Source organism: Selaginella moellendorffii, unplaced genomic scaffold, assembly GCF_000143415.4.
Source record: "Selaginella moellendorffii unplaced genomic scaffold, v1.0 SELMOscaffold_10, whole genome shotgun sequence".
Taxonomy (NCBI): Eukaryota; Viridiplantae; Streptophyta; class Lycopodiopsida; order Selaginellales; family Selaginellaceae; genus Selaginella; species Selaginella moellendorffii.
In genome coordinates, this window is record NW_003314271.1 from 1,742,540 (window position 1) to 1,760,413 (window position 17,874).

The 17,874-nt window shown below is 43.1% G+C and overlaps 3 protein-coding genes across 3 annotated transcripts; 2 read left to right on the forward strand and 1 right to left on the reverse strand.

Moving 5' to 3' along the window:
- Nucleotides 1–337: 337 nt before the first annotated feature.
- On the forward strand, nucleotides 338–4,761 carry LOC9631378 (DNA damage-binding protein 1a). The gene is made up of 19 exons (XM_002968157.2): nucleotides 338–497; nucleotides 555–603; nucleotides 667–726; nucleotides 776–867; nucleotides 921–972; nucleotides 1,032–1,094; nucleotides 1,156–1,205; nucleotides 1,253–1,328; nucleotides 1,391–1,600; nucleotides 1,652–1,758; nucleotides 1,808–1,916; nucleotides 1,974–2,174; nucleotides 2,231–2,446; nucleotides 2,499–2,609; nucleotides 2,657–2,932; nucleotides 2,984–3,258; nucleotides 3,318–3,672; nucleotides 3,731–4,012; nucleotides 4,068–4,761. The coding sequence occupies exons 1-19, from the start codon at nucleotides 394–396 to the stop codon at nucleotides 4,647–4,649; spliced, it is 3,270 nt and encodes a 1,089-aa protein (XP_002968203.1). The 5' UTR covers nucleotides 338–393; the 3' UTR covers nucleotides 4,650–4,761.
- On the forward strand, nucleotides 4,757–13,436 carry LOC9631379. The gene is made up of 41 exons (XM_024673018.1): nucleotides 4,757–5,072; nucleotides 5,140–5,284; nucleotides 5,342–5,413; nucleotides 5,472–5,543; nucleotides 5,596–5,739; nucleotides 5,790–5,858; nucleotides 5,911–5,982; nucleotides 6,031–6,108; nucleotides 6,159–6,227; nucleotides 6,285–6,350; nucleotides 6,396–6,467; nucleotides 6,516–6,602; nucleotides 6,661–6,732; nucleotides 6,790–7,292; nucleotides 7,358–7,507; nucleotides 7,564–7,859; nucleotides 7,914–7,965; nucleotides 8,025–8,272; nucleotides 8,335–8,469; nucleotides 8,522–8,835; nucleotides 9,009–9,060; nucleotides 9,142–9,190; nucleotides 9,480–9,633; nucleotides 9,701–9,772; nucleotides 9,825–9,896; nucleotides 9,952–10,095; nucleotides 10,146–10,217; nucleotides 10,276–10,347; nucleotides 10,397–10,471; nucleotides 10,523–10,591; nucleotides 10,650–10,718; nucleotides 10,775–10,846; nucleotides 10,902–10,982; nucleotides 11,045–11,119; nucleotides 11,178–11,692; nucleotides 11,748–11,921; nucleotides 11,993–12,282; nucleotides 12,326–12,377; nucleotides 12,430–12,671; nucleotides 12,737–12,871; nucleotides 12,941–13,436. The coding sequence occupies exons 1-41, from the start codon at nucleotides 5,000–5,002 to the stop codon at nucleotides 13,292–13,294; spliced, it is 5,679 nt and encodes a 1,892-aa protein (XP_024528786.1). The 5' UTR covers nucleotides 4,757–4,999; the 3' UTR covers nucleotides 13,295–13,436.
- Nucleotides 13,437–13,505: 69 nt separating this feature from the next.
- LOC112345745 (mycophenolic acid synthesis protein B-like) lies at nucleotides 13,506–14,855 on the reverse strand. Its single transcript, XM_024673047.1, has 2 exons — nucleotides 14,354–14,855; nucleotides 13,506–14,263 (listed from the first exon to the last, which is right to left on the reverse strand). The coding sequence occupies exons 1-2, from the start codon at nucleotides 14,806–14,808 to the stop codon at nucleotides 13,672–13,674; spliced, it is 1,047 nt and encodes a 348-aa protein (XP_024528815.1). The 5' UTR covers nucleotides 14,809–14,855; the 3' UTR covers nucleotides 13,506–13,671.
- Between the last annotated feature and the right edge of the window lie 3,019 nt (nucleotides 14,856–17,874).

Here is a 17,874-nt window from a genome sequence, read left to right on the forward strand (position 1 = left end):
AATAATAGAGATGTACTTCATTAATGTGAGTGCATAAGATACAGAAATATAATTAACTTAAAAACTTTAGCTTATATAAAGCAAATGGTCCTCACACACTTAATCATTTAATTTTGCAATCACAAATCTCCTTATCACACATCTTTATATTTAAATTATGAAATAGATTTTTAAATATTTAAACTCTTTTATATCATTAAAATACTTACAAATTCTTAATTTCTATCAAATAAAACTAATAATCTTTAATTTTTTAGTTTTACATAAAATAACCTAAAAGTTCTCAATTACTCACGCTTTTTTATTGAACTTTTATTTTTTATCTTCGAGTCTAGGGTTTTTGGGGAGCTAGGTAGGGCATCAAAGGCTCCGCCTGGGCGTGGAAGGGCAGCGATGAGCGTCTGGAACTACGTCGTCACTGCGCACAAGCCGACCAATGTGACGCACTCGTGCGTTGGAAATTTCACGAGCCCCCACGAGCTCAATCTCATCATCGCGTAAGTCCCTGTTTAGCTCCTCTTGCGCTTCTCCTCTCACTCAATCATTTCCTCCAGAAAATGTACACGGATTGAATTTCACTTGCTCACAGCTCAAGGTCTCCAGGTACTCTTTCACGCCTGCTCTTTGTTTTTCGTTTAGTTCTAAGTGTCTCTCGTTCTCCTCCAGCCTCTTTTGGACGTGCCAATCTATGGCCGGATTGCAACCTTGGAGCTCTTCAGGCCTCCGGTATGAATCCTTCTCGTCTCGAATCTTTTCTCATTTTCTCGCACCACAGGGAGAGACCCAGGATGTCCTGTTCGTCTCCACGGAGAGATACAAGTTTTGTGTCTTACAATGGGATTCGGAGACGACGGAACTTGTCACGAGGTTACCTTGAGTTTTTCAAGAGCAGGTCTCATTTTTGTTTCCTGTTTGGACAGGGCAATGGGTGACGTTTCAGATCGAATTGGTCGGCCGACGGATAATGGACAGGTTGCAGTGTAACTCTCTGAGTTCTATATGACGCATCATGTTTTGTTTTTGTCTTTCAGATTGGCATTGTTGATCCAGAGTGTAGGCTGATTGGTCTTCACCTCTACGATGGCTTGTTCAAAGTACGAACTTGCTCAGCGCTACTTCTTATAACTGACCGTGGCTGTGGTTGCCTGAATGAAGGTAATACCAATCGACAACAAAGGACAGCTGAAAGAGGCGTTTAACATCAGGTAAGAATGTTTTTCCTGTGTGCAACGCGTAGTATTGTCAATCTTAGGCTGGAAGAACTGCAAGTGCTGGACATAAAGTTCCTGTATGGCTGCTCGAAACCAACAATTGCTGTCCTTTACCAGGTTCGGTTTCCTTCAATATCCTTTTAGGAAAAAACTTGGCGAATGTTTGCTTCATTTGACAGGACAACAAAGATGCTCGTCACGTCAAAACATACGAGATACAACTGAAAGAGAAGGACTTTGGTGAGGGGCCATGGTCGCAGAATAACCTCGACAATGGAGCCGGTATGCTTATTCCCGTGCCAACACCCCTTGGTGGCGTTATAATAATTGGTGAGCAAACCATCGTTTACTACAGCGGTTCAGCATTCAAGGCTATTCCCATCCGGCCTGTAAGTTGTAAAGCGAGCAAGGTTTACAGCAACTGATATTGTATGTTGCAGTCAATCACGAAAGCATATGGGAAAGTGGATGCTGATGGATCACGGTATTTGCTCAGTGATCATACTGGATCGCTACATTTGCTTGTGATCACTCACGAGAGGGACAGGTTTGAAGACGAGCTAGATTTTCTTATGGTATCAAATTTCTTGATACAGGGTACTGGGTTTGAAAGTTGAACTCCTCGGGGAGACCTCCGCTGCATCAAGTCTTTCCTACCTTGACAACGGGGTTGTTTATGTTGGCTCCAGCTACGGGGATTCACAGGTGAGTCGACAGGATTTTTCTCCTTTTAAAGGTTCTGAAGTGGTTGTGGTGCTGCAGCTCATAAAACTGAACGCGCAAGTAGACTCTAGAAACTCTTATGTGGAGGTTCTAGAGAGTTTTGTCAATCTTGGGCCAATTGTCGATCTCTGCGTAGTGGACCTGGAGAGGCAAGGTCAAGGGCAAGTAGTGACGTGCTCTGGTGCATACAAGGATGGATCCTTGCGTATTGTCCGAAATGGTATCGGCATCAACGAGCAGGTAATACTTTCCTTCTATGCTATGATATTCCTGTTCTAACTTTGCTGATATCACAGGCCTCTGCTGAGCTTCAAGGTATTAAAGGCATGTGGTCTTTACGAGCCACGTCCAAGGACGTCTTTGACATATTCCTGGTGGTCAGTTTCATCAGCGAGACAAGAATCCTGGCCATGAATATGGATGATGAACTCGAGGAAACTGAGATTGAAGGTTTTGATTCCGAAGCACAAACTCTTTTCTGCCATAACGCTATTCACGACCAGATTATTCAGGTACGAGATTCTAGACACCGCTGGATGGAATTTACTGGGATTTTTTATGCAGGTAACTTCGACTTCTTTGAGGCTGGTTGATGCCACTTCTCGACGGCAATTGACGGAGTGGAGAACTCCGTCTGCAGTTGCGATAAACGTGGCCACAGCCAATGCTTCGCAGGTATGGTGCAGTTAATCCATGTATGTACAACCAGCTTTGTTTAATAGGTTCTTCTCGCGACTGGTGGTGGAAATCTTGTTTATATTGAAATCGGTCGCGGGTCTCTGACGGAAGTGAAGCACGTACAACTCCAGAATGAGATATCGTGTCTGGATATAAATCCGATTGGTACCGATCCCGATCGTAGCAATATAGCAGCGGTGGGAATGTGGACGGATATCAGTGTGCAAGTATTTTCTTTACCCAACCTTGAGGTTTTGGCGAAAGAAAGTCTCGGCGGTGAAATTATACCACGCTCGGTTTTAATATGTGCATTTGAAGGAGTAAGTTCACAAGACTTTTCTTGCCAACCGGGCACTAATTTTCTCTGGCAGGTCTCATATTTGCTTTGCGCTTTAGGAGACGGCCATCTTTTCAATTTTCTGATCGACACCAGTAACGGTCAGCTTTCCGACAGAAAAAAGATTTCCTTGGGCACACAGCCGATCATGCTCCGGACTTTCAGATCTAAGAATGCAACTCATGTGTTTGCGGCGTCGGATCGGCCTACGGTCATTTACAGTAGCAACAAGAAGCTGCTTTACAGCAACGTGAATCTGAAGGAGGTGAATCATATGTGTCCTTTCAACTCTGCATCTTTTCCCGACAGGTCTGTTTCTAGTTCTCTTTTGTGAGCTCTATTAACAAGCTTTTGTTTGTCGTAATCAGCCTGGCAATTGGAAAGGAGGGAGAGCTCACAATCGGAACGATTGATGATATCCAGAAGCTACATATACGCACGGTGGCACTTGGGGAACACCCTCGCAGGATCTGTCACCAGGAGCAGACTCGGACGTTTGGCCTTTGCACCGCAAGGTTTTATAGCAACCCAAACGGGGAGGATCACGAAAGCCATTTCGTAAAGTTGCTGGACGACCAGACCTTCGAAGTTTTAGGCTCGTATAACCTGGACACATTCGAGAACGGCTGCACGATCATTACGTGCAGCTTCACTGATGACCCGGCTACGTATTATTGCGTTGGAACGGCCTATGCTCTACCCGAGGAAAACGAACCAAGCAAGGTACGAAGCAAATACTTTTCCTTAAGGTCTCTGCTGAGCTTCTTCTTTGTTTCTCTAGGGACGTATATTGATCTTCACTGTAGAAGATGGCAAGTTCCAGCTCGTTACTGAGAAGGAAACGAAAGGAGCTGTTTACAATCTAAACGCCTTCAACGGGAAGCTGCTAGCGGGCATCAACCAGAAAATCCAGCTCTACAAATGGACACAGCGGGATAGCACTCGGGAGCTTCAGTCGGAGTGCGGTCACCACGGCCACATCCTAGCGCTTTACGTGCAATCTCGCGGAGATTTCATCGTCGTGGGCGATCTCATGAAGAGCATATCGCTACTTCTCTACAAGGTATGCTCTTCGTAGAGAGTGTTTTCTTGCTTATGAACTGTTTACTACTTCACAGCCGGAGGAAGGAGCGATCGAAGAACGCGCGCGGGATTACAACGCAAACTGGATGACTGCTGTGGAGATCCTGGACGACGACATCTACCTCGGAGCCGAGAACAGCTTCAACCTCTTCACGGTGAGGAAGAACAGCGACGCTGCGACGGACGAGGAGAGAGGCCGGCTGGAAGTGGTGGGAGAGTACCACCTTGGCGAGTTTGTCAACCGGTTCCGGCATGGCTCGCTGGTGATGCGCTTGCCGGACAACGAGACGAGCCAGATCCCGACTGTGATCTTCGGCACCGTCAACGGAGTGATCGGAGTGGTGGCCTCGCTCCAGCAAGAACAGTTCAACTTCCTCCAGCGGCTCCAGCACTGCCTGGCCAAGGTGATCAAAGGCGTCGGGGGGCTGAGCCACGAGCAGTGGCGATCGTTTAGCAGCGAGAGGAAGAACGCCGACGCCAAGAACTTCCTCGACGGCGATCTCATCGAGTCGTTCCTGGATTTAAACCGGGCCAAGATGGACGAAGTCTCGGCAGCCATGAGCGTGTCCGTGGAAGAGCTTTGCAAGCGTGTAGAGGAGATGACGAGGTTACACTGAGAAGTGTGTTGTGAGAGAGGAGTTTTATACTGTTGTAAAAATTCAAGTAATTTATTTACCTAAGAGAGAAGAAGATGATTTTTGTTCTTCTTCCTTTTAGGGTTTCTGGCTAGAGGACGAGAAATGGAGAGCGAGCAATGCTTGGCTTGTCCGATTGCGTGCTTCGGCAGCGACCGCTGCGGCGATGTAGCTGAGGTAATCTTTGCATCGCATTTCATTATCCAGCTATGCAATCCATATTTCCTAGGCGCTGGTATTTTGTCCTCATTCCTTCTTGCGTGGCCGGTGCATTCTCTAGGAATTTCTAGGCTTTGGATTTCTTTCGCCAGGATTTCTTCCTTCAGAGGAGAATGAGTGTCTGGTTGATTTGTGTAGTTTTTCTTCTACTGGATCGCGGGGAAGCTGAGACGAATGCGAAGGATAGTAAGTTTTCATGTTTTTTCTTTTCATTTCTTTTCTTTGTTGAGCTTATGTCCATGTTGTGTTCCAGCTGAAGCACTCCGGGGCTTCCAACGGACTGTTCAAGACCCATTGTCCAAGTTTGAGAGCTGGAAAGGCGATGATCCTTGTGGACAGGGCTGGGAGGGGATTATTTGTGCTCCAGATGCTGCGGGAGTCAATCACGTAACAGAGATGTAAGAGCTCGTTGATCGTTTGTTCTTTCTTTGATTGTTTGATTTTTCCTTGAACAGCCATTTGCTAAACTCGAACTTTTCGGGAGTTCTTTCTCCTGATATTGGATCCCTGAGCTCTCTCAGAGTATTGTAAGCAACCTCTTGTGCTGCTGGACATCACTCACTGGCTTTTGTGTTTTCTCGCTAGGGACCTTATGTGGAACAGTCTGAGTGGAAGCATTCCTCCATCTATCGGGAATCTGTTGTCGCTGGAGCTTTTGTAAGTTGTCCTCGTTTTCGCTGTTCCTCGAATAAATTTTTTTTCCTCGTAGGCTTCTTAACGGAAATTCTTTCACTGGTCATCTTCCGGATGAAATTGGAAACCTTGTGAACCTTGATCGGCTTCAAGTTGATCAAAACAAATTTTCGGGGCCGATTCCATCGACCTTGACAAAGCTAGTTAATGCAAAGCACCTGTAAGCGTCAGACACTGCCAGGATAATGTGTTAAGCCTTCCACTTTTCAGGCACATGAACGACAATGCCTTTGACGGCAGTATTCCATCTGGTTTGGGAAGGATACCCGCAATCCATATGTACGTGTCCTGATTTTCCTGTTTAAGTCGAACTGATATTTTGGTAGCGAAGACTTCTAGATAACAATAATTTAACTGGGAAGCTTCCACCCGACATTGGCAACATATCGCAACTCCAGATACTGTATACAGACTCGATGCATAGTCATAAACTGATCCTCCTCTGTTACAGGCAGTTGGACAACAATCCTTTTGATGCACAGGAGATTCCGAGCACGTATACGACGTCGCTTGTACAGCTTATCAAGCTGTAAGTTGATGAACGATGGTGTTGTGCTCGATTCAAGTCTTACCTTACAGGAGCATGAAAAACTGCAACTTGCGAGGATCGATGCCCGATCTCTCCGCACTCACCAAGCTACAGTCTCTGTGAGTGGCAGAATTAAGCATGCAGTTCTTTTTACAGATTCGTCCTTTTTCCGGCAGGGATTTGAGCAAAAATCAAATGGACGGAGTCTTTCCGAACATGAGTTTGCCCTCGCTAATAACGATGTAAGATGCACTGGAAAATTCCCCCTTTAACAGTTTGGTTGACAGAGATCTCTCAAATAATCAGTTTACTGGCGACATTCCAGTCGAAGCTGCGGGCATCGAGACTCTAGAATTGATGTGAGTCACTGCGTTCTCTTGGTAGCTTACACTTCGTGGAAAATCCAGGTCTTTACAGAGCAATCTCTTGAATGGTTCTCTGGATCAGCTTTTAATCACCCTCCGTGGTAGAACGAGCGACAAATTACTTGTGCTGTATGTACTTCAGTTTTTGCTATCCAACTCGTCTAATCGTCTACTGTAATCACGACAGGGATCTCCAAGGGAACTCGCTGACTGTATCATCGTTCCCGAGTTTTAGTTTCTCCAGCAATATCAAACTTTGGTACTGTGCAATGTTGGCTGTGCGGATCTACTTACCTACAGTTTATACTTGTTGCAGGGTCTTTGGAAACGCGCAAGTGTGCGTCTGGCAAGCCGCATTCAAGTTTTGCGAGCATCAGAGCCTCGATAATGTACCTGACCACGGGCCATCTGATAGCAGCAACATCAATAACTGCGCGAGAGACATCTGTAATCCTGACATTGACGAACTTGTCCCCGGTTTGGCAGCCGATGGTAATTGCAAGTGTGCTTCTCCGATTCGGGTCCTTGTTCGTTTGAAGAGTCCGGGCTTCCGCTTCTTTGAACCGCATCTTCGAGCTTACGAGAAGTACATGGCTGCTGGATTGGGAGTGTCGCATCTTTCGGTGACCTCGTATTCCTGGGCCGGGCAGAGACTCCTCGTGAAGCTGAGTATATTTCCTTCAATGCTAGGTGATGATCGAAGGTTCAATCAACCAGAGGTGAAAAGGATCTTTCTTGCTTTCACGGAGTGGTCAATCCCTGATAATGCCTTATTTGGGCCAAGAGAGCTCCTCAGCTTCGATCCTCCTTATGGGATTGGTAAGTGGTCTGTTTCTTTCTTTCTTTGCTGTAACGCTTTGTTTGTTTGTTTTGTTTTCTTACAGAACTTTTTACGAGTGGAATTTTACCTTCGAGAAAGAAATTTTTCGCCAGTGCTATTCCCGTCTTTGTTGGTGTTCTTGTTGGAGTTGTAGGCTTCGTTGCTACCGTTCTAATCTGTTTTGTTCAGAAACTCAAGGACGACCAAAATAACTGTAAGTCTTCTGCATCTTCTACGTTTTAGCTCTGAAATGTGTACCAATGCTTGCAGCGTGGAAGAAGAGAAGGAACCTATCTTTCAAAGTTGAAGGTGTCACAAGCTTCACATGGGAGGAGATGGATAGAGCCACAGAATCCTTTCACGAATCTAACCAGATTGGTCAGGGTGGCTATGGAAAAGTTTACAAAGGAGTTCTGGACGACGGGACTGTTGTTGCTATCAAGCGTGCTGAGGAGGCCTCTCGAAACGGAACCAATGAGTTTCACAATGAAATACAGTTGCTGTCGAGACTTCATCATCGAAATCTGGTTTCGCTTATTGGCTACTATGTGGACGACGACGAACAGGTAGGCCGGAAATCTAGAACTGACGGCTCGATCACTGGGTCTTCATTGCGACAGATGCTCGTGTATGAATTCATGAGTGGAGGAACGTTACGGGACCATCTATCACGTGCGTTTTCTGCAATTGGCTTGACTTATATCCTTTTCTGACATTGTCTGCTCTTACAGCGACATTTACAAGACCGCTGAATGTCAGGTCTCGCTTGGTTATAGCTTTGGGCGCGGCAAGAGGCATACTGTATCTTCACACGGAAGCTAACCCTCCCATCTTTCATCGCGATATTAAATCGACCAACATTCTTTTGGACGAGAAGAACAATCCGAAGGTTGCTGATTTTGGCCTTTCCAAGCTTGCACCTGTTTCAGACGCTGACGGACTGTCAGGACACGTTTCAACAGTTGTGAGAGGTACACCGGTAAGTATTTTAATTTTCAAACTCAGGCTGTCTTTTACGAGCCATTTCCATGGTTTGAGCAGGGGTACCTGGATCCAGAATACTTTCTGACCCATAAGCTGACAGACAAGAGCGACGTTTACAGCTTTGGTGTGGTGCTGCTGGAGCTCCTAACGGGAATGCCACCAATCTCTCATGGAAAAAACATTGTCCGAGAGGTGAAAGACCGTGTTTCTGTTTGGGAGATTGACTTTTCTTTGTTTAATGCAGGTGAGATTGGCATTCGAGGCCGGAATGATTCTGAACGTGGTAGATTCCCGCATGGGACCACTCGCTTCCGAGCTGCTAGAACGGTTCGTGCGGCTAGCGTTGGCCTGCTCGAGCGACGAGCCACAGGCTCGTCCTTCAATGTCCGACGTCGTACGCGATCTAGAGGCCCTTCGTCTCGCTGCAACCAGGCCTGACTCCCTAGCTGATAGCGAGCCAGGAAGTTCTTTCAGGAGATTGGACAGCAGTATCGTGCTGTCGGAGAAGCTGGCGGAGAACGATGACTCGCAGTGCATCGGAGTGGTTCTTCCTAGATAGTAAGCTTTTCAAGTTGATAGCTTCTTTCAGCTCACGCTCCAACGGCTTTTCAGGTGATAAATTGGAATAATCTCTCATACGGAAGTTTTGTACTTTGCACTGCATGAAGTAAGATGCGACAAAATGGCTGATTTGTCCAGAATCTTCTGGCTAAATACTGTTTTGGCTACAGTTCTTTCTTTCTGCCTTTAGCCTTTTTCGCAGAAAATCTTTGGGCTCGGGAGGTCCCGGAAAAGAAACCGACTGTTCTGACAATTTCTAACAGGATCTTATCCCGCATATTCACTGGTGAAGTCAAGCACTAGGCCGCAAGGGCGCCAGGCGGTATGGAAGAGCTCAAAGACGCGCCTACAGGTATGCCTTCAGCATCAAATTTGCAATTCACAGTTTACTCTTCTCAAAGAAAATTATGTCTTGGCAGCTGAGATTTTGCTCCTACTTCCTCAATTGAAGCTCAAGCACGGCAAGAACTAGTTCGACGTCATGGCAGCTGAAACGTTCTTCAAGATTTTCCTGCTGCCCTTTGCTCTTGCGGCATTACTGCCCTCTGCCGCTGCAGCTAATACAGATCCAGGAGATGGTAAGCAGATTACGATTGACGCTATAGTAATTTGCTGACTGTTCTCGCTTTTCTGTGTCCAAGTCCGAGCGTTAAACGCGTTGCATAAGAGTCTTAAAGACACCGCTGGAAGGCTGCAGTCCTGGAATAATGGAGACCCTTGCAATGACTACTGGGAAGGCATCATATGCAGCGATTCGGATCTCTCAAACAGGACGAGTCGATCGGTGCTTGAAATGTAAAAAGTGCTTTGCTTTCTTGTTAAAAGTTTTAACTTTTTCTCTTTTACATTTCTTCTGCGTCAGTCACTTGATGAACTGTAATCTAACGGGAACTATAGCTCCGGAAGTCGGCGACATGGCCAACCTTCAAATCTTGTATGCTTGCTGTTACGTTTCTTAATTATAATCTGGTTGTTTTCTCGAGCAGAAACCTCATGTGGAACGGTATAACTGGAACCATACCCGCCAATCTTGGCAATGCTGGAAACCTCGAGTTGTTGTAAGCTTAGCGGTTGAATCATCACTCTTCTCTCTTGAACATGTTTGCTGGACAGATTGTTGAATGGCAACAAGTTAACCGGGACAATTCCTGAAGAAATTGGCAATCTGATGAACTTGAACCGGTTCCAGATTGACGAGAACCAAATCTCAGGGAGTATACCCTCTACGTTTGGCAATCTTGTTTCCATAAAGCACCTGTAAGGGAGTCTCTTGTGCTTCTAAGTTCTGAAAAGATCATCTTTACCAGGCATATGAACAATAACTCTTTGACCGGTATCATTCCTCCTGAACTAGGCCGGCTTCCAACTCTCTTCCACATGTAATTCTTGTTTTCTTTTGTGTGTGTGTATTCATCTTGTATATTGTTCTCTCTCCAGTCTCGCAGAGAATAACAATCTGAGCGGACCGCTGCCTGCGGAACTGTCAAACGTCGCGAGCATGCAAATCATGTGAGTTTCTCGATGTTTTATCGGAGCTGATGCCTTGTTCTCGACTCAGTCAGCTTGACAACAACAATTTTGGCAATGCATCAGTTCCTTCATCATATGTCCAGATGAAACATCTTTTGAAATTGTATGTCTCGTGATTTTTATTGCTTCAGTTACCCGGCCACGCATTTTGCAGGAGTATGAGAAATTGCAACCTTGGAGGAATGCTTCCTGACATCCGTGGATTTGAAAATTTGGAATATCTGTCAGTTTCTCTTTTATCTCTGTAAGGAGCTCACCATGTTTTCTCTTTTATTCTGCAGTGACGTGAGTGGTAACAGCATGGGGGGCAATATTTCACAGTGGGTTCTACCTCCGAATGTAACAACGATGTACGTTCTCTAATCTCCTTGCTTATCCTTGATTGCTTTTTTTTTTCCTTGGTTAGAAACCTGGCAAACAACAATTTTGGCGGACAGCTTCCTTCGTCGCTAGCTCACGGTTCCAAGCTCCAAGCCTTGTAAGCCACAGTAGTCCCTTACATTTTAATTCTTAAACTTTTTGACGGTCTTTAGGCTGCTGCAAAACAATCAGCTGAGCGGTTTAATTCCTATTGACTTCGTCAATCGTAACGTTACTTCTCAAAAGTTTATCTTGTCAGTATTGGGCTTACAAGATATCTTTGCGTCTCACACTTCCTTGCGCGGTTCTTTCGCAGAGATCTCAGGAACAACTTGCTTACTGGGTTTGACGGGGATTTTGATGGCAACGTCGATGCTAATATGTCTATCAGGTCAATATCTCCGCACAAAACGCTTATATCTAAAATGCTAGCTTTCCTTCTTTCTCAGCCTGAGCGGAAACTCGCGAGTTTGTACTCGAAACAGCCTGCCAACGCTCTGTTCCCCAGAACCTCCTGCTCTGCAGCAGATTGACACGGTTCGAGACAATGTTACGAACGTTTGCACATCGCAGATTTGTAATACCGGAAGCGAGATGATTCCGGCCTTGGCTTATGACGGCAAGTGCAGGTGTGCTGCTCCAATTCAGGTGCAATGCCGCTTGAAGAGTCCTGGCTTCACTTTCTTCTCTTTGTACCGTCAACAATTCTCGGATTACTTGGCAAGGAATCTAAGTTTGCTACCGAGCCAGGTGTTCGTCGACCAATCTCTATGGGAACCCGGCCCGAGGCTCTTCATTCTCGTGAAAATATTTCCTCCGGCGACCACCGATGCACCTAGAGACAGGGAGTTAAACTCTTCGGAAGTTCTACGAGTTTATGAGAGGTTCGCCGGGTGGAAGATCAAAGACAGTCCGATTTTTGGCCCTCGCGAGCTGATTGCTTTCATTGCCCCTGGCAACATAGGTACGAACCATTTATTAAAGTGTTCTCCTGCTAAAGCCTGGGTGTTTCCGATCAGACATTTTTGGATCTGGCTCGGGAGGCAAAAAGAAACACTTTTCCAAGGCTGTCTTGGCTGGAATTTTGGTTGGTGCTGTCCTAGCCACTGCACTAGTCGTGGGATTCACTGCCTTTAAGTATGCTTCGGGGCGTCGGTTCCTGGTATCACCATCGAAGAAAAGCCTTCGTAAGCGTGAGTTTGATTTAAATCCTCGAGTAATTTCGACTGATGGTGCTTCTCCCCCTCTTTTGTTTTTGGCACAGTTAGCAGAGGCACAACATCTGTCAAGATTGACAATGTGAAGGACTTTACTTTTCATGAGATGGGAGTGGCAACGGATTCATTCAGTGAAGCACGACAAATTGGCAAAGGTGGCTACGGCAAAGTTTACAAGGGAATTTTGGACGACAAGCAAGTGGTTGCTATAAAACGGGCGGACGAGGAGTCTCATCAGGGGGAGACAGAGTTCTTCACGGAAATCGAGCTTTTATCGCGCATCCACCATCGAAACCTCGTCTCTCTCGTCGGCTTCTGTGTCGATGGCCAAGAACAGGTTCGTTCTAGTAGTTTTTCATACTTAGTTTCTCTTTATACAGATGCTTGTGTACGAGTATATCGGAGGAGGGAATCTTTCTTCTCGCCTCGTTGGTAAGTTTGACGTGTTTGTTTGCCGCGATTAACTTCTTCTTGCTTCTTTCAGAAAAACCTCCATTGAACTTCAAAAGGCGTGTGTACATAGCGCTGGGAGCTGCGAGGGGCATCATGTATTTGCACACTGAAGCTGAGCCCCGGATAATTCACAGGGACATCAAAGGCACAAACATTCTCATCGGAGACAGGGACAATGCGAAAGTGGCCGACTTTGGCTTGTCAAAGCTTGCTCCGGACGAGGACGGCGATGGCGTTTTTGGCCAGCTCTCAACCGTAGTGAAGGGAACTCCGGTAGGTTGTGCTTCTTCGCGTGAGAAAGGAGGAAAGACAGTTCTCTTTTTGTTTCATGCATGCAGGGGTACCTGGATCCTGAATACTTCCTGACACGGAAACTGAGCGACAAGAGTGACATCTACAGCTTTGGAGTTGTCATGCTGGAGCTGGTCACGGGAAGGCAAGCAATCTCGCACGGGAAAAACTTAGTCAGAGAGGTAAGCCAAGATCTCTCTTTGGTTTCCTTGTTGCATTGAGCCGGCTTGCATTTCTTTTCTTTTCGTCAGGTTCGAGCTGCTTATGAAGCTGGAGTAGCCTTGTCAATCGTGGATCCGCTCATGGGACCATATCCGTCGGAAGCCATGGAGCCATTCGTGAGGCTAGCGCTGACATGCTGCGCGGACAATCCAGACGAGCGGTCTTCCATCCGGGGGGTGGTCCGAGACTTGGAAGACATATGGAAGGCAATGGCGAGCTGGGCTTACTCGTTCGACGACGATCACAGCCAGCCACTGGGGACCAAGTCGGGCGGGTTTGATGTGTCCGAGGGCGATGCCGTGGCTGGATCGTCGTCGTCCGCCCAGGTGGACGAGCTCGACGTACTCTCGACGAACAACATCGAGCTCGTGGCTCCAAGATAAGCTGATGGAATACTTATACTTGACATCATGGCTACGAAATTAAATCCTGGCCATTGAAGGCGATCACATTAGAATCATACGACTTAGAGAAGAACATAAGATCCACAAAAAAAAAATTTAAAAATGACATAAGGTTTATTCATAAGTTTTTTTCAATCAATCCTATGAAGATCGGGCCTAAATTATCTCTGATTCAAGCAAGAAATACATATGAGGAAAGTTTACACATTTATTTACGTGAACATGGGTGGCAGGATTCCCTGATGTAGTACAGACAAATCCATGGTACCGTGATACATGTGGGACTCCCTCCATGAATTTTGATCGCTGGAAAAATCATCACATTGTTTATGATTGTAAGAAACCATGTGAAATTTCTAGGCGCGAAACAATGGGCACAGCAGAGCTCCATCGCCATAGCGCGGCCCGATCTTCCCCGGCTTGAGCGCTCCCAGCTCCGCGAGCTTGTACCCCTTCTCGAAGCTCGGCGGGCGATACACATTGACGTTGAGCGGGCGGAGCTCCTCCGGGCGAGCTTCCGGGTTGGGGCTCCAGTCCACGTCGATGCTCCCCTTGGCCCCCGCGACGCTCCTGGGCGGCATGAAGATCGACACCATCGTGCCCGACAGGAGCTTGAGCGCCGACAGCACCGCCCACTCGACGATCGCGCGTGGCTTTGGCAGCCCGGTGGCGATCCGGATGCGCTCGCCGATGAGCGCGCAGATGCCCGTCTCCACCACCGGCTGGACGCGGCGCGGGAAGGAGTCGAGCACCAGGTGCTTGAGCTCCTGGACGATGGACTTGTTCTTCTCGTCGAATTTGGCGTACTTCTCCTCGAATTCGTCGATGTAGTCGCGCATCGCCTGGATGTTCTCCGGGATGTCTTTCAGTCCCATCCGGAGCCCAATGTCGTGCCAGAGCGTGTAGGACGCGAGCTCCTCGCGGGGCGTCCACGCCCGGAATCCAAACCTGCATTGATCAAACAATGTATACATGCATTGTGTGAGATCTATTCCAAGAACACCGGAAGAACACATCGAAAGAACCACTAACACTTACTCGCGGCAAAAATCCATGGGCTTGACGACGTTCAAGCAGAGCACATAGACAAACTCGTGATTTGGGATCTTGAATTGGGCGTGGATGCCATTCAATCTCCTCAGCGCGTAGGATCCACGGTCGCTATCGACGTGGTGGTGGAGGAACTCGCTCACCAAGATGTTGGTCTCGGCGGCGCGCTTCTGGGGATCCTTGAGCCCATACTTGGTCTTGTACAGGAGCTTGGTGATGGAGGGAATGCCCAGCGTTTGGATGGTGCCAAACTCGAGAGCTTTCTGGGAGAGAAATGGGAACTCCACCGCATAGAGATACCACACGATCTTGTGCGCATCTCTTACGGGATCTAGAGATGCTATAAACTCTGCTCGCTGGCGCCTCAGATGGATGCAAATTCCCTTGTATACAACCAAGACCAGTAGAGCAACACACCACAGCAGGGATCCTAGTTCCACCATAGCTTTGGATTTCCAATCTCTCTCTCTCTCTCCCAAGCTATGGGGATCTAAACTGAACCTCTATCCTCTCTCAAAACAAATTACCAAGGGCCAGCATTTATATCTCCCAGTCGGAGAGAATCTGCAATCCCACGGCCAAGATCAATACCACCATAAAGACCATCCTGAAAAGTTATAAATGCGATGCGCTAGGGTTTTATAAGACAAAAAGATGACGATGGAGGAATGCGAGCCGCTCGCTTGACCCTTTCTGGCGTATATGTTTTAAATCGCCCTTCCCTTGTCAATATTGATCGGCGAGATACTATAAAGAATAAATCACGAATATTCAAATATAATCTAGGATATACCTCAATCTAACCTTTATTATGGTTTAAACTTTCTCTATCTTAAACCAGCAGCCAAGTTCAAAACTCGATGACCTCCAAAGTAATGTAACTAAGCTAATACATAAAATATAATCATATTAACATAAGATTAACTTTGTATACTTATCATAATCTATTTGTATATATCTCACAATTATGATAAGCTAAATACCATAGGTTTCTATCCCCAATGCACAAGTTGCTATCAAGTGGGATTTAAAGCACATTTATCCCATCTAAATTTCTTTATACATTTCTTCATCGGACGACAAACAATCATGGTAATTGTCACTGTGGCATAATTGAACCCATCTGTCTCATGTTTCTTCAGAGTTGTTGCAAGACCTTGTAAGTAATATATAAATGAATGAATAAATAAATATTTTGCAATAGACTAAGTAGTGAAAGCTTACAAATAAATAATTAAAATAAGCTTTAAAATTTTTACTTTCAATGCCATTGGCACTACCACTATTACTAATCTTTATACCTTCAATATTCAACCATATCAGCTTGCTACATGTATCATGATTGTTAAATACATAACATTCAAAAACAAAATTTTATTTAGGAATAAAGAATAATTTTTGCTTAAAATAACATATCTTAAAGTAAACTTAGAAATCTATAAATTACCTCATATGGATAGAGTGGTGTTAATGTTAAGCTTATCCATAAAAGCCATGGTCTTTCTTAACTAAATTAGATGAAAAATTAACATATTTATAAGAGTAAAATAAAGAAAAATAAAGTCACCTGAAAATGATCATGAAATAAGTTTAGCTAATAAATTTTATAATGTTTCTAACATGAAACAACATGAATCTTAGCTGAAAGCATGTTATAACTTTGAAATTCATATCAATTAGAAATAAAATATACTAATAAAAAATGTTAAAATTAATAATTAACTATGGATCTATAACAAATATTGATTTTCTCAAAAAAATAAAAATAATAATCAATTTATGTATAAAAATAAACAAAAAAACATTACTCGATATAGATCATATATCACATTTTGCAAATGAATATAATAATGTCTCCAACTTAAATCAATTTAAATCACAAACATTCAGTAATTTGATTAAATATATTATAAAAACACATACATATATAGTCAATTAATTAGTAGGCAATGTATGTTATAAATTAATATATTTATGCACTTCAATATTAACAACAAAACATAAGTGTATTATCATACAGTTTATTTTAAGATTTTTACTATTATATTTAGAAATTATGGACTACACTATCACTAAACATTTAGTGTAATAATTATGATATTCACCAAAGTAAAAAATAGTATGATAATTATCAGAATACTAACACTTTATCATCATGAATTCAAGGAGTGTAAACTATTGCATTTAAACTTCATAGACTAACACTATTTAAACCTAAAAATATTTTAATTCATATATTTTAAAACCTTTAACCAATAAAAAAAGTACATTAATTATTTCTGAGATTTTAAATATATATATAAAATCTAATAGACTATCTTTCAAGCTCTTCAATTTAATTATTTAAAATGAGTTATAACAGTGGATACAATATAATTGTAATTAATTAATTAATTAATATTTAAATTTTTATAAAAATATATAGATAGGTGTGGGACATGAAAGTGCCTCCTTTTATAATCATACTTGGCAATTAATGTATATATAAAACGAAAATGTAATTATGTGATTAAATTTTTCTTTAAATCATAATCATAATATAATTATCTATCAAGTGATTAACTATAAGATGACTATATCCCTATTATATAAATGTTATGAGTAACATTAAAAGGAAAAAAGTCAACTCTTTGACTTAAATAAACCTTTATATACACCACAAATGGTATTGAACAAATATGGATTATAAATTTTGACTAATGAATAATGCAAGTGTGGAGCTAAAGTTTATGAAGTATTCATCCCAAGATCTTTTATTCCACTTACTTCTGGAAGAAACCCAAATAATAATCTAGACATGAGAAGGTAAAGTTTTTTTTTATAATGAAAAATATTACTCATTAAAAATAAAATACTTTTTAAGAAAACTGAAAATAAATAGTAATTAATTTATATAAATAAAGTGGTGCTAAAGTTGTGTTTATGAAAATAAAAATCATAACATTTCTCATCTCAAAAAGAAGAAGAACTAAGATATTTATATGAGTAAAATTAAATAATGAAGTTAATAATATTTCCAATATTTAGCAATTTCAATTTTATGAAATAGATAATATTATAAATAAATAACAATTTGAGATATCACACCAATTTGAAATAAAATATTATAGCATAAAATAAAAGTAATTAATAATTAATTAAAATCTTTTGTCCTTATGGATTAACACTATAACCTTTTTTAACAGAATAAAAATATTAATGTATTTATAAAACTAAACATGAAAATATAAAATAATTACTTTAATAAATCATGTTTATCATTAATACATGAACCCAAAAATATTTATATTATGCACTACAAATATCAAATTATTTTTGGTAATGGTTTAGAAATAATAATATTATTCTTGATTTCAACTATAATATCACTAATATATAGTAATTTGAATTTTTGAGGGCCAAGTGTATAGCTATGATATTGTATATTAATATTAGCATAGTAGGATATTAATAGCCATCAAATTGATTTTAATTTGGACCACTCACTCTTGTATATAAGCTAGGGTTTC